This window comes from Podarcis bocagei, assembly GCF_964188305.1.
Source record: "Podarcis bocagei genome assembly, chromosome: 17".
Lineage (NCBI taxonomy): Eukaryota > Metazoa > Chordata > Lepidosauria > Squamata > Lacertidae > Podarcis > Podarcis bocagei.
This window is the reverse complement of record NC_138143.1, coordinates 36,444,679-36,460,538: the sequence shown is the minus strand read 5'-3', so window position 1 is coordinate 36,460,538 and position 15,860 is coordinate 36,444,679. Positions and strand designations below refer to the sequence as shown.

General features: G+C 49.0%; 1 protein-coding gene across 1 annotated transcript in view; it reads right to left on the bottom strand.

Moving 5' to 3' along the window:
* LOC308576560 (uncharacterized protein) overlaps window positions 1-14,772 on the bottom strand; it is an 83,983-nt gene extending 69,211 nt beyond the window's left edge. Inside the window, exon 1 of the mRNA XM_081175966.1 lies at window positions 14,362-14,772. Within this exon, the coding sequence (XP_081032092.1) occupies window positions 14,362-14,375 (14 nt within the window). The 5' untranslated portion in view covers window positions 14,376-14,772. The remainder of the gene's footprint in view (window positions 1-14,361) is intronic.
* Between the last annotated feature and the right edge of the window lie 1,088 nt (window positions 14,773-15,860).

Sequence of the window (15,860 nt, the reverse complement as noted above, 5' to 3'; positions counted from 1 at the left end):
GGGTTCAAACCACCGACCTTTTGATCGGCAAGCCCAAAAGGCTCCGTGGTTTAGACCACAGCACCACACACGAAAGCTTTTTTATTTCTGAGCCACCTAACAGTAACATTGACCAGCCCGCATTTTTACCATGTTGTCAACAAGGATATCGTGGGAGATCTCATCACGTGCTTTGCTGAAATTAGATGCTATGCCTTGTTTGCTAACCCTGGGTGGTGATGACTAATAATCACCACTCATGCCAACCCACTGTGTACAAGCAAACACTAGCTTAGAAAAGGTTGTCTCTGTGGCCCTGTGTGTCTTTTTGCACCTTCCTGCTGGCTTAGCTTCCTTTATTTTCAGATTTGAACTCTCTCGGCTCTTAGCGTCTCAGTCAATACTGTATCAGACAGGACAGACTGCAAAAACAAGTGGACTCAGCTGTTCATCCTCCTGGCGTCCTGCCCGTTTGAAATCAAATAAGAACTCTTTGAAATCCAGGGCTGGGGATTATATATATCTACATTAAATATATATATATAAAGCAAACTCCATTGTTGCAGTGTTGTTATTCCATGTCGGAGTGTCTCTATGGGGACCAACACGGATGTCCTCAAAGAGATCTGGCAGTGCCTCATATACTTCTAGGCCAGTGGTTCCCAAAATGAGAAGTACTGAGCCCTGGGGGGGCAGTGGGATTGCCTAGTGGGGAGTGCTTAGAGGCAGGAGGGCAGTGAGGTACTGGAGGCATAAGTGTGATGGCCTGGGATTCAGATTCAGAGGCTGAACCTGAAGAATCCCAGCCTGCACAGGAGTCCCCGCCTCCAGGACCAGCTGAGCTGGGGCTGGGGCTTGAGCCTGAAGGGTCCTCACCTGTGCTGGGTCCTCAGGTGAAGACACCAGCTGAGTCTGCTCTGGCCCCTGAGGTGATGGAGGACCCATTGCCTGCAGGTGCTCCACTCTCAGCCCCATCAGGGGAAGAGGAGGTTGCCTCTGGGTCCGGTAACCCTCCAGCCTCTCCTGAGCTGCAGAGGCTCAGGGCAGAGAGCCAGAGGGAACTAAGTTCCCGCAGGAGGAGTGCTCGCCTCCACGCCAGGAGAGGCGAGTCACCTGTGGACCGGGGCCGCCCTATGCCTCGGGGAAGATAAAAGCCAGCCAGCCCAGTCCCAGGTTGCCAGAGCAACATTGTTGGTAGCCTGTTCCTGCCTGCACCCTGTCCTGATCTCCTGCCAGAGTTCCTGACCTCACCCGACTCCCTGCCTTGGACCGCGCTTCAGCTTTGACGGGCAGCCTCCATACCGCACCCTTGAACTCAGACTGGACTCGGACCTCGCTGCATGGTTAACCCTCGGGACCAGCACAATAAACGACTGAAAAGCTGGCACCACCAGATCAAGTTCATCGGTTTTCATAGAAACAGAGAATCGTAGAGTTTAAAGGGACCACAGGGGTCATCCAGTCCGACCCCCTGCAATGCAGGAATCTTTTGCCTGGTGCTGGAACTCGAACCCACAACCCTGAGATTGGAAGTCTCTTTTGTGTGTGTATGTGTGCCAAAACCCGGAAGTCTCATTGTTGACTGATAGTTTTAATGGGATTTTGAATGAACGTGCATTTAATTGTTGCTGTTTTGAATTTTATCTCTCTTCCTTAGTGGGTCATGTTCTGAACAATGCTTATTATGAGATAGAGGGCAGTGGGGATGAGTTTTTGGAACCAAGGAGATGGGGACCTGAAAAAGTTTGGGAAAGCGTGTTCTCCCTAACAGAGAGCACATGTTGCGGTGGGAGCCAGCAGGCCACCCCACTGTTGCTGGGTGGATACGTTTGGATGGCCACAGGCAGTGAGTGGATAATTCGAGTCTCTGGGGAGATTTTGATGTTGCCAATTTGAAGGAGGGGTCAAAGGTTTTAAATACTGGACACGTAGCCTTGGGCGTCCTCTTGGGCTGCATGCACCGGATCACCCGCCCACCCTCCCTGAAAAGGGGGGGGGGGGGGTTTGTTGTCCTCTGACCTTGCTATGCTTTGGGGGCAGGGGCCTGGTAGGAATTTTATCCATTTGGCAGATTGGCTGGTGCCATTTGGTTTTTGCCTACTGCGTAGCAACTCGTCACAACTTGTAAGGTTGGCGGTTAGGCATTGGTTCAAATTGGTTGGTGGAGGGGTAAGTGCCTACCCCTCCCATGGTGGTGCGGAAAGGGAATTCCGTTAAAGGAATCCAGGGGCTTGCCATTCTTTCATCCAAGTCCCTGGCATCGGGCTTGGGCCGTGCAAGCCACCAGGAGCATGAGGGTGAGAAGTGAGGGACTGAAGCCCAGCTTCATTTTCTCCCCAATATTGTTTTCCCTGACTGGCTTCCGCTGGAATCCGGAAGTCAGTTCTGTCCCTGGGGCAAGGATAGATAGTCATAACCAATGCCTAAGCAACCACTCACGTGTGTGTATTTAAATAAAGTTGTGGCCAAAATCATGCTAAAAAACCTTAAACAAAAATTGATGAAGAAGGGCACTGACAAACTGGAACGTGTCCAGAGGAGGGCAACCAAAATGGTCAAAGGCCTGGAAACGATGCCTTATGAGGAACGGCTAAGGGAGCTGGGCATGTTTAGCCTGGAGAAGAGGAGGTTAAGGGGTGATATGATAGCCATGTTCAAAAATATAAAAGGATGTCATATAGAGGAGGGAGAAAGGTTGTTTTCTGCTGCTCCAGAGAAGCGGACACGGAGCAATGGATCCAAACTACAAGAAAGAAGATTCCACCTAAACATTAGGAAGAACTTCCTGACAGTAAGAGCTGTTCGACAGTGGAATTTGCTGCCAAGGAGTGTGGTGGAGTCTCCTACTTTGGAGGTCTTTAAGCAGAGGCTTGACAACCATATGTCAGGAGTGCTCTGATGGTGTTTCCTGCTTGGCAGGGGGTTGGACTCGATGGCCCTTGTGGTCTCTTCCAACTCTATGATTCTATGATTCTAAGTGTGAGTTTATTTGGGGTGGCTTGCAGACCTTGACACGCAACCTCTGTTCTAGATTCTCAGGCATACTGAGTGGGCTATTTTGGCGCTCACTTCAGGAACATGGAGGGTGAAACCAGCGCTGATATTTGGTCCTGTGTGGTGGCTTTTCCTCTCAGGTAGCTGCTGTAGCAGGAGGCGACTGGAGACAGATGGAGGAAGTCTGCCAAATGAGGAAGTCTACACGACTGGCATGACCCCAGTCAGAACTGACTTTCCTTCTTCTTCCTGCTATTGTTAATGGGAGGAAATCTCTCACTGGCACTGCGCTGTGTTGCGGTAAGAAAACCAACCAAGAACTGTTATCAATCCAGAACTGGAATCAGGCATTCACTACTGTCATTGTACGCAATATAAAATGAAAAACTTGCAACTTTGGGGAGCAACCCAATGCACGTATTTAGCGGAAAGGGACTTTATTTTGAATTAGTATGAGATTCTTATGTAGCTAGAAATACTGTTTATAACAGGCAGGAACCAGACTGGTTTTCTCAACTAATTTTCTTAAAAGAACACGCAGGGGAGCTTATCCCACCATCGCTCACTTTTTGTTCTATTTTGCAAATTGCATCACAATGGCGAACCGTAACAAAACACACAGTTTCAGATCTCTAATGCATAATTGTTAAAATACATGACTGGAAACAATTGACGAGCATTAAAATCAAGCCAAAAGTAAAAACATCTATCTAATACAGCTCCTTCCAAAATCCAGCGTGGGTGGTGGGAGGTTGTGAATTCTCAAAAGTTATGAAAGTTAGGAATGAAAACCATATCATGTCTAAATCTATTAGATTTATTTTCCACATATCATGCGTTAATTTTTCCATGAAACTGAGATGTCAAACCTGCTTGTGCCAATTTTCAATAAAAGAAAAACAGAGGACCTTTTGCTGCCTGCAGCCAAGAGGAAACTAATGAGATTTCCAAGAAGGAATTTGGGGGCAGCGAAGAGCAAAAGGAGCTGCTTACAGGATGATCTGGTTACATACCGTATTTTTCGCTCTATACGACGCACCGGACCATAGGACGCACCTTGTTTTAGAGGGGGAGAACAGGGGGAAAAATTCTCCCCCTCTCTGCTCAGCGCCCCTTTAGCGAAGCGGCAGGAGAAACGGAGCCCCTTCCATTTCTCCTCCCGCTTTGCTGAAGGGGCGCTGCGCAGAGAGGGAAAACCGTGCAGCGCCTCTCCAGCGAAGCGAAGCCTGGAGAGCAAGAGGGGTCAGTGTGCACCAGCCCCTCTTGCTCTCCAGGCTTCAGGCGGCTATCCGCAAGCCTTCAGAGCGCGGCGGGAACTCCCGCTGTGCTCCGAAGGCATGCGGATAGCTGCCTGAAGCCCCCGGAGGCTTCAGGCAGCTTCAGCGAAAGCAACGCGAAGCCTCCGGAGCGCGGAGGGAGCGCTCCCTCTGCGCTTCGGAGGCTTTGCGTTGCTATCGCTGAAGCCAAGGAGCCTGCATTCGCTCCGTAGGACGCACACATATTTCCCCTTAATTTTTGGAAGGGAAAAAGTGCGTCCTATAGAGCAAAAAATACGGTATTTTAGAAATATGATCAAAGCTAGAGAAACAGGGCAAAACCACCACATGTGGAGGTAGGATCCTCATTCTGAGCATCCCTTCCTGCACTCAGGTGATAGGGATGGGTTACATTTTACTGGAGTGAGTGCTAGTGGTAAATTAGTTTAAGACAGGCTTTGCTCACTGAGGCTGAGATTGTCTTTGTGGTGCAGTGGTCCAATGGGAGCTCCAGGTTTAATCAGAAAAGCTTTCGCCCAGACCTGTCTCAGGAAAAAACCCTCTGAAGACCTGGAAACCACATTTCACATTCAACAGTATCTAATGCAGTTGTGAGACCAGCCCCTTCCTGCAGGTACGGACTGTATCTCTGGCACTCATTTTCTAAGGTTGTTGATGGTCTAGGGAAGCCCACCGTACAGTGGTACCTCAGGTTACATACTCTTCAGGTTACAGACTCCGCTAACCCAGAAATAGTGCTTCAGGTTAAGAACTTTGCTTCAGGATAAGAACAGAAATCGCGCAGCGGCGGCAGCGGGAGGCCCCATTAGCTAAAGTGGTGCTTCAGGTTAAGAACAGTTTCAAGTTAAGTACGGACCTCCGGAACGAATTAAGTACTTAACCCGAGGTACCACTGTATAAGCTATTTGCTTTTTTTAAAAAAAAACACCTATAGGTCTGCAGCACTCTTAGTCGATAAAATGACTTTTCTTCTTTAAGTTCTCAAGGTTCTTAATTTGGCTCAAGGTTGTCATCTGAACTGGCCAGATGTTTAACTGAGAATCAGTCACAATCAGTCCATCCTTTGGAAAATAAGACTTTAGAACCGTCTTGCCCCCAAATGGCAACTAGACATTTGTGGCGGTTCAAGTACTACTTGGATGGCTGTATCCAGCGGGTGATGCTTGGGGAGTACGTTTGGCCCCATGGAGCCTTCTGTGTGGGGTTCCTCAAGGCTTAATTGAGGTTTTGAATGTTTTTGAGTCCACAGCTCCCTTAACCAAGTACATTCTTTCTGTGGCACCCCTGTGGGGCTCAGGAGCCCAGTTATGTCACCCCTTGCCAGCAGAGCTGGCAGCCTCTCACCCTTTTTCAAACACCCTACCTTGTGGAGTGTTCCCTCAGCCTCCTCTCCCCTCTCCTTGGGAGTCCTCTGGGCAGCTGCTGCCGCCATCCCTGGTCTCTGTGCTGCCCCCCATGCCAAAGAGAGGCGCCTCCTCACACTGCCCTGCAGGGGCCTGCGGAGACGATGTCCCCACCAGCCTTAGTGGCCCAACAGAGACCGGCCAAAGGTGAACATGAGGCCAGCACCTTACCTTGGGAGGCAGCAGGTGCAGCAGCAGACACCGCCGGGCTTGCATGGCAGAAAGCCTCCCCTTCAGCACTGAGCACTCAACTCCCAGGCAGGCCTTGCACACAGCAAGCATCTGCCCTACTGGCTGTCTGGCCTTCCTATTGTCTGTCCTTTCCCAACAGCAAGGGCTGGAGGAGGAGGAGGAGTTTGGATCTGATATCCCGCTTTATCACTACCCAAAGGAGTCTCAAAGCGGCTAACAATCTCCTTTCCCTTCCTCCCCCACAACAAACACTCTGTGAGGTGAGTGAGGCTGAGAGACTTCAGAGAAGTGTGACTGGCCCAAGGTCACCCAGCAGCTGCATGTGGAGGAGCGGGGACGCGAACCCGGTTCACCAGATTACGAGTCTACCGCTCTTAACCACTACACCACACTGGCTGGCTGGCTGGGCTTCCTCACCCACTTGCTTGCTTACTCCAAAGTCACCTCAGCTCCTGGCAACCAGCACCCCATGGCCAGCCCCAGAGATACCACTTGCCTGGGGAGCTTATGGCCAGGGCTGCTGCAACAAACAGCCACGCAAGCCTTTGAGAGGCAGAGACGCGAGAGGGCATCATAGGATGGAGCAAAGGATGAGGGACAGAGGTCAGTGTTGCCTGCGGCACCCCTGACCATCACTCAAGGCACCCCAGGGTGCCACGGCACACTGGTCGAAAACCCCCATTACATCTACATAAAACTGCTGAGTGGGGTTTTGGAGTACGTTATCAGCATGGACAGTGTTCTCGAAGCTACCAGCATGAGTTTGACTGCGGGAGGCAGCGGAAGACAGGAGTGCCTGGTGTGCTCTGGTCCATCGGGTCACGAAGAGTCGGACACAACTAAACGACTAAACAACAACAATCAGCAATATACTGATGACACACAGCTCTTCTTCTGCAAGTGATGGCAGTGGTAGACCGTTGTCTTCCCTCAATAACTTTGACTAGATGAGAGTCAACAAACTGAAGCTCAATCTGTTAGGCATTGAAGTTCTCTGCTGTGTCCACCCACTAGTGGCAACTCAGGATGTGAACGGGATCCATTCCAGAGCTCCGTTCGCATCCCGAACAGAACGTAAGATGTGACAGTGCATCTGCGAGTGTGCGGGTCGTGTTTTGCCACTTCTGCGCATGCGCGTGACGTTTTGACCGTCTGCACATGCGCGAGCAGCGAAACCTGGAAGTAACACACTCAATTACTTCCGGGTCACTGCGGAGCGCAACCTGAAAGCGCTCAACCTGAAGCGTATTTATCCCGAGGTATGACTGTACAGTGGTACCTCGGGTTAAGAACTTAATTCGTTCCGGAGGTCCGTTCTTAACCTGAAACTGTTCTTAACCTGAGGTACCACTTTAGCTAATGGGGCTTTCCGCTGCCGCCGCACGATTTCTGTTCTCATCCTGCAGCAAAGTTCTTAACCTGAGGTACTATTTCTAGGTTAGTGGAGTCTGTAACCTGAAGCATATGTAACCTGAAGCGTATGTAACCCGAGGTACCACTATACTTAATACAATCCAGATAGGACTGTGGCACGATTAGTGAGTGATTCCCTAGATTAGATGGGTGGGAGTTTGCCTGCTCTTGATGGAGTTACACTCACTCTGAAGGAGCGGGTCTGTAGCTTGGCGGTACTTCTAGATCAGCGGTTCTCAACCTGTGGATCCCAGATGTTGTTGGTCTACAACTCTCATCATCCCTGAGCTCTGGCCTTGCTAGCTAGGGGTGATGGGAGTTGTAGTTCAACAACATCTGGGGACCCACAGGTTGAGAAAGGCTGTTCTAGATCCTTTGCTGTCACTTGAGACTGAAGTGCCCTCAATGATATCAGTTCCTTCCATTGGCTTTGCCTGGCGGCCCAGTTGTGTCCCTATCTGGACAGGGGTAGCCTAACTTCTGTTGTCTATGCCAGTGTTTCCCAACCACTGTTCCGCGGCACACTAGTGTGCCGCGAGATGTTGCCTGGTGTGCCGCGAGATGTTGCCTGGAGGGAGGCGGGTGAGTCAGGCGTCAAGAGGCGGGGCGGCGACGGCGAGGAGAGGCCGCCCAGCGCGGGGCTCTCGCCGTCTGCCTGCCTGGCTGCCTGCGAGCTCGGTGGGCAGCGCCTCCGTCCGCAGCGCCCGCCTCACGGCTCTCATTCCCTGCCCCTGCCAAAGCTCACCCAGCCAAGCCGCGCTCTCCTTCCTGCCTCGCTTTGCTGCCTCCTCCCCCCCCCCACCCCCAAAGCTTGGAGGTTCCCCGGCAAGGGGGAGGAAAAAAAATTGAAACTTACACTTTCGTGCGTCCCTCCCGGCGTGACGCTGCACGCTGACGTCACGGGGCTGTAATGGTGGTGTGCCTCGAGATTTTTTTCATCAAACAAGTGTGCCTTTGCCCAAAAAAGGTTGGGAAACACTGGTCTATGCTCTGGTAATCTCTAGGTTACATTACATGTTGTACATAGGCTTCCCTCTGAAGATGGTGCAGAATTTGACGGCCAGGTTGCTCACCAGGGCAAGATGGTTTGAGCATATTACACCGATCCTGGCCAAACTCCGCTGACTGCCAATTAGTTTCTGGGCCCAATTCTAAATGCGGGTTTTGACCTATGAAGCCTTAAATAGCTCAGAACCACAATACCTCAAGGACCGCCCCTCTCCATATGAACCGACTCAGACTCTACAATAATCATCTGAGGCCCTTCTTCATCTGTCTCCTCCATGAGAGGTCCAGAGGGTGGAAACATGAGAACGGGCCTTTTTTGCAGTGGCTCCCTACTTATGGAATGTTCTCCCCAGGGTGGTTCATCTAGGGCAGGGGTCTGCAACCTTTAAGACAAAAACAATGCCCGTTGTTTTAAGACAAAAACAATGCCCGACCTGAAGAATTTGGAGCAAATGATTCAGCAAAGGAAACACAGCCCAGAATAACTAAGGAGACAGTACAAGAATATTTGGCTAGTTTAGATGTATTCAAGTCTCCAGGGCCAGATGAACTGCATCCAAGAGTATTAAAAGAACTGGCAGATGTGATCTCAGAACCACTGGCAGTCATCTTCGAGAAATCCTGGAGAACAGGCGAAGTCCCGGCAGACTGGAGGAGGGCAAATGTTGTCCCTATTTTCAAAAAGGGGAAAAGAGAGGACCCAAATAATTACCGCCCAGTCAGTCTGACATCAATACCAGGGAAGATTCTGGAGCAGATCATTAAGCAAACAGTCTGTGAGCACCTAGAAAGGAATGCTGTGATCACCAATAGTCAGCATGGATTTCTGAAAAATAAGTCATGTCAGACTAACCTGATCTCATTTTTTGACAGAATTACAAGCCTGGTAGATGAAGGGAACTCAGTGGATATAGCCTACCTTGATTTCAGTAAGGCATTTGACAAGGTGCCCCATGATATTCTTGTAAAGAAGCTGGTAAAATGCGGTCTTGACTCTGCTACCACTCAGTGGATTTGTAACTGGCTGACTGACCGAACCCAAAGGGTGCTCATCAATGGTTCCTCTTCATCCTGGAGAAGAGTGACTAGTGGGGTGCCACAGGGTTCTGTCTTGGGCCCGGTCTTATTTAACATCTTTATCAACGACTTGGATGATGGACTCAAGGGCATCCTGATCAAATTTGCAGATGACACCAAACTGGGAGGGGTGGCTAACACCCCAGAGGACAGGATCACACTTCAAAATGACCTTGACAGATTAGAGAACTGGGCAAAAACAAACAAAATGAATTTTAACAGGGAGAAATGTAAAGTATTGCACTTGGGCAAAAAAAATGAGAGGCACAAATACAAGATGGGTGACACCTGGCTTGAGAGCAGTACATGTGAAAAGGATCTAGGAGTCTTGGTTGACCACAAACTTGACATGAGCCAACAGTGTGACGCGGCAGCTAAAAAAGCCAATGCAATTCTGGGCTGCATCAATAGGAGTATAGCATCTAGATCAAGGGAAGTAATAGTGCCACTGTATTCTGCTCTGGTCAGACCACACCTGGAGTACTGTGTCCAGTTCTGGGCACCACAATTCAAGAAGGACACTGACAAACTGGAACGTGTCCAGAGGAGGGCAACCAAAATGGTCAAAGGCCTGGAAACGATGCCTTATGAGGAACGGCTAAGGGAGCTGGGCATGTTTAGCCTGGAGAAGAGGAGGTTAAGGGGTGATATGATAGCCATGTTCAAATATATAAAAGGATGTCACATAGAGGAGGGAGAAAGGTTGTTTTCTGCTGCTCCAGAGAAGCGAACACGGAGCAATGGATCCAAACTACAAGAAAGAAGATTCCACCTAAACATTAGGAAGAACTTCCTGACAGTAAGAGCTGTTCGACAGTGGAATTTGCTGCCAAGGAGTGTGGTGGAGTCTCCTACTTTGGAGGTCTTTAAGCAGAGGCTTGACAACCATATGTCAGGAGTGCTCTGATGGTGTTTCCTGCTTGGCAGGGGGTTGGACTCGATGGCCCTTGTGGTCTCTTCCAACTCTATGATTCTATGATTCTATTCTATGATTCTATGAAAAAGAGCCACTTGGACCCATTTCCGAAGAAAAAAAAACTGGGAGCCACAAAACTCGTCATTATAAAAATAACTTTTTTGTCACTTTTTTAATTATTTCTTTGTTTGACCGCTCAGAATTACTCCTCCTCATAGAAATAAACATTAAATTTACAAGTTACCTTTTTGTGTGTGTGTGTTCTTCACTCCCCTTCAAAACAGTGACCAGCGTACATGCCCCTTACAATGTAGCGGGCGGGCGGGAAGGTGACTAACGTATGCACCGCCCCCATGCGACGTCACAGCCAGTACAGCGCCCGCTACAGTGGGGAGTGTCGGGGCGCACAATGTGCCTCCTCCCCTCGCTAGTATCCACCCCGGAGCCGCGCGCGGCAAAGGTGTAAAAGAGCCACATGCGGCTCCGGAGCCGCGGGTTGCAGACCCCTGATCTAGTGCCTTCATGATTATGGCCTCGGCTCAGTATATCTGAAGGAGCGTCCCCACCCCCATCGTCCAGCCCGGACACTGAGGTCCAGCTCTGAGGGCCTTCTGGCAGTTCCCTCACTGTGAGAAGTGAGTTACAGATAGGTAGCCGTGTTGGTCTGCCATAGTCAAAATAAAAAATTCCTTCCAGTAGCACCTTAAAGACCAACTAAGTTAGTTCTTGGTATGAGCTTTTGTGTGCATGCACACTTCTTCAGATAGAGAAGTGAGAAGTGAGGTTATAGGGAAGCAGGCAGAGAGTCTTCTCAGTTCCACCCTGTGGAACGCCCTCCCGTCAGATGTCAAGGAAATAAATGACTATCTGACTTTTAGAAGACATCTGAAGGCAACCCTGCTTAGGGATGTTTTTAACATTTGATTGTATTTTTAATATTCTGTTGGGAGCCACCCAGAGTGGCTGGGGAAACCCAAGCAGATGGGCGGGGGATGGATAAATAAATAAATAAATAAATAAATAAATAGGCACCCGGGGGGGGATTCCTCTTCAAAAAAAGCCTTTTGCTGATCAACTGTCTATGTCCATTTAAATGTGCTTGTGAGAGAGGAGGCTATTGGTTTGTTCTTGTTTTTATTATGTACTTTGTGGTGTGAAGTGCCCTGAGATTTTCAGATAAAGGGCAGTATACAAATTTAACAAATAATAATAATAACATTAAAATAGTGATGGTTCCCAAAGAACGACAAATCATGGCAGAAAGTTAACTGTATTTATTTTTAGCTCCAAACAGTTGCGGATTAAAAAAAGGATAGATTGTCTAACACAGGATGCAGGGGGAGGGGAAACCCAATCAGTTGTTACTAAGAAGTTTGCCAGTTGCAACATATGGTTGAATTTATAAATGAAAATGCTGACAAACAGGTACTATTAATTCTTCAACATCAACTTCGCTGGACTGGTCATGTTGCTCTGATTATCATCTTCCGAAGCAACTACTCTATTAGGTAAGGTAAAGGGGCCCCTGACCATTAGGTCCAGTCGTGACCGACTCTGGGGTTGCGGCGCTCATCTCGCTTTATTGGCTGAGGGAACTGGTGTACAGCTTCCGGGTCATGTGGCCAGCATGACTTAGCCGCTTCTGGCGAACCAGAGCAGCGCACGGAAATGCCGTTTACCTTCCCGCCGGAGCGGTACCTATTTATCTACTTGCACTTTAACGTCCTTTTGAACTGCTAGGTTGGCAGGAGCAGGGACCGAGCAACAGGAGCTCACCCCGTCACGGGGATTCAAACCGCCGACCTTCTGATCGGCAAGTCCTAGGCTCTGTGGTTTAACCCACAGAGCCACCCGCATCCCAACTACTCTATTACGAACTTTAAAAATGGAAAGCATCATGCTGGTGGTCAACAATAGAGGTGTATAAAGACTTTCTCAAGGTAAATCTTTTAAAATGTAGTATAAACACTGACAACTGGGGAACCCTGGCCTGCGAGTGCTCCAATTGGAGAACAGCCTTTACCAAAGGTGTCATGGGCTTTGAAGAAGCTCAAACTCAGGATGGAAAGGAGAAACATGCTAAGAGGAAGGCACGCTTGGCAAACCCTCACCGTGATCAACTCCTGCCCAGAAATCTATGTACCCAATGTGGAAGGATGTGCGGATCCAGAATTGGCCTCCAAGGTCACTTACGGACTAACTGTGAAGACCGTGTTCATGGAAGACAATCTTACTCGGCTACGAGTGATTGCCGAAGAAGAAGAAGAAGAAGAAGAAGAAGAAGAAGAAGAGGAAGAAGAAGAAGAAGAGGAAGAAGAAGAAGCAGCTTAGAACAAAACATAATGGACTCAACCCACTACCAGTATGACCTTTAAAACATACTGTATTTTTTGCTCTATAAGACTCGCTTTTTCCCTCCTAAAAAGTAAGGGAAAATGTGTGTGCATCTTATGGAGCGAATGCAGGCTGCACAGCTATCACAGAAGCCTGAACAGCAAGAGGGATTGCTCCTTTCACTGCACAGCGATCCCTCTTGCTGTTCTGGCTTCTGAGATTTAGAATATTTTTTTTCTTGTTTTCCTCCTCCAAAAACTAGGTGCGTCTTGTGGTCTGGTGCGTCTTATAGAGCGAAAAATACGGTGATTTTCATTCGCTGGACAGAATCAAAAACAGATTGGCATCAGATTTCTCCTGCCTTAAGTTTGAGAAAAAGGAGCTTAGCCCCATGAGTTTCCATGCTCCTCTCCTGCTTATTTCTGCCTCTCCTTCCTCTTGATTCTTCTGTGTTCAACTTCAGACTGAAAATTCTTGGCGCTATAGAACAGGGGGCCCTTGTCCTTGCCTTGGAAAGCACTTGTTGACTGGTGGAATTACAGAAGTAACTACACAGAATTAGGCTGTTAAGATGTTTCCTTTCTGGCCAAATGACAAAAGTTCCTTACCTAAAGATCTCCCTTTCCCTTACCTCTTCCCTATATATCCCCGTGTCAAACAGAAGGAGCGCGAGAGAGAAATATGTTTTCCATACATCCCCATATATGTGCGCATGTTTCTATAAATAGATTTCGTTCGGGAAAGAAAAGCAATTGGGGAAGGGCAATGTCATTTGCAAACACAGCTAGCAGGGGAGAACGGAGGCTCATTTCCACCCGGGGCAAAAACCCAGTTTGGCCAAAAAAAACACAAAAAAAAAAAAAACACGGGCATTTGGGTACACACAAAGGCTGGGAGCCTCAATGGTGCCCTTCCGGAGGCTTCACTGGGGCAAAAAAAACCTGGCTAGCCCCCAACCCACCCTGGCTCTGAGAAAAGGGTGAACGCTCTCCGTGGCACCCCATCCTTTGTTATTTCCATCAAAGATTAAGTTTCAAAGAGATTCAAAACAAGCCAAGAATTAAAACAAAATCCTGACAAGTAACCAGAGCCTTCTCACGGGTTTCACCCCAGCACCACCAAGAACAGCGATGCACTACCCATTTTTCGTGGGAATAAACTCCACTGGCCTTAGTGGGGCTTACTTTTGAGTAAGACACGTGCAGGGTCGCGCCTAAACAGCAACCGGTTCGCGGTGGGGGTTGGAAGGCGACACGTAGGGGTGTCAAATTGAATCAAAATTGGGAGCGGGGGCAGGGAAACCCCGCCCTGCATAATCGATTACAGGATGTGGTGGACACCCAGCCTTTGAATGGCAATGCCCATCAACTTTTATGGGGGCGGCGAAGACCCTCCACGGCCCCTCGGAGTTGGCTCCTATGCCACACACACCATTTGAAAGGCAATGCCCAGCAACTTGGGCGGGGGGGGGAGCTCATATATTTGATTGGAGAGGCTGAAGTGACCTCGGCCCCTCGGAGATGGCTCCTGTGGCAACACGTGCCTTGCCGTCTTCACGTAGTTTAGCAGCAACACGTGTCTTGCCTTCTTCCCAGTGTTTCGCCTGGCGCGCGTCAGATTTTTACGCTTTCTTGCAGGATCCTGGCAACGCAGCGCCAGGCAAAGAAGCGGCACCGAGGCAGCTGGCATCCACACACACAAACACCCCAGTTTCCGCCATCCTGCCTGCACAAATCCCCTGCCCCACAGCTCGGCTGCTCGGACTTACCAGAAGTCCTCCATGGCTCTGCTTGGAGATCTCCAAACGGGAAGAAGATGGAACACACAGGCCGCCCCCCTCCCTCTGTTTGGGAGAGAAGAGGGATGGTCTTGTCTAGCCGAGGAGCGCGCACTCCCGGGTCTGGCGCGCTACTCTCCTCTCGGCTCCTCCCGATTCATTTCCATTTTTCGCAGGGAGGGTCACGTCGGGGCAGAGGGAGGAGGAAGGGCGGGCGCGGGCATATTTGGGGCGAGACACTGCCTTCTCCTCACATGCGCTGGCAGGGCTTGTTGTTTATAAAGCGCTTCTATGCCCCGGGGGCAAAATCAGGGCGAGGCTCTCCCGGAATAAGCGAGCACAAAGCCCCCTGGAGGCCAGAGAACGGTCACCATCGCTCAGATCATCGGTTTCTTCTCAACCTCAGTTTGCCAGAATTGGAAAAGATCCCGTAGAAACCGACGTTTTCTAGGGTATGCGCACTGCTGGTGCCTGGCTACTTTGCGCCTTCGACTAATTGCTTGCACACCACACACTCGCATTGCTAACAGTCTTTGAGTACAGTGCTTTTTTTCAAATACAAAAGAATATGTTTGGCACACAAATCGTTTTGAACGATCCTGTGAATTGTCTCAGCCTCTTAAAAGTTTTGATTTCAAGTACACCAAAACTTCACTTTGCATGCCTTTTCCTTTGCAAATTCTGTCTCAGATTCCTCGAGGCATAGTTGGCATCTTCCATTAATATTGCTGCCAAGCCAAATGGGCTCTTTTGCAACGCCGTTGAGCCTATATTTTTACAAGTCTGAGCTTTGAGAAACTGTGTTCATTCCCCACTGTGTGTGGTTTCCCCGTAAGTGTGAGAAGGATCCTTAGAGCAACAGAAACATTGGGCACATTATCCATGAGTTTTTTTGTTGCGGTGGTATGAAAAGAAGTACTCCTTGTCGTGGAATAGATTTGGGAAGTGCTCAAGCTATTGCTATAATTTCACAACACAGATTTTCAGCGTCAGTACTGTATATCTTTCTTTCCACTGTGCATCAATGATTTCCCCAAATTCTTGAAGGCCTTATGTACATCTTTGATAGATTTTTGTTCTTGTTGATACTGTATAAATCATACAGGAAGCTAAATCAACATAATATACAGTCATAGTCATATTGAACAAATGACAAACATCAGATGTGCAGTCCTGAATAACCGAGTTGTTTCTGGCTGAGTTTCAGTTTTATAGCACCTGCTACAAGTTGTGGTAGGGATGTTCCAATTACATATGTCTCCATGTGCACCCATTGTTTTGCTTCTTTACAATGAGGCCGAGGGGGAGGCCCCTTCAGTACAGTGGTACCTCGGGTTACATACGCTTCAGGTTACAGACTCCGCTGACCCAGAAATAGTGCTTCAGGTTAAGAACTTTGCTTCAGGATGAGAACAGAAATCGTGCTCCGGCGGCGCAGCAGCAGCGGGAGGCCCCATTAGCTAAAGTGTTACCTCTGGTTTAGAACAGTT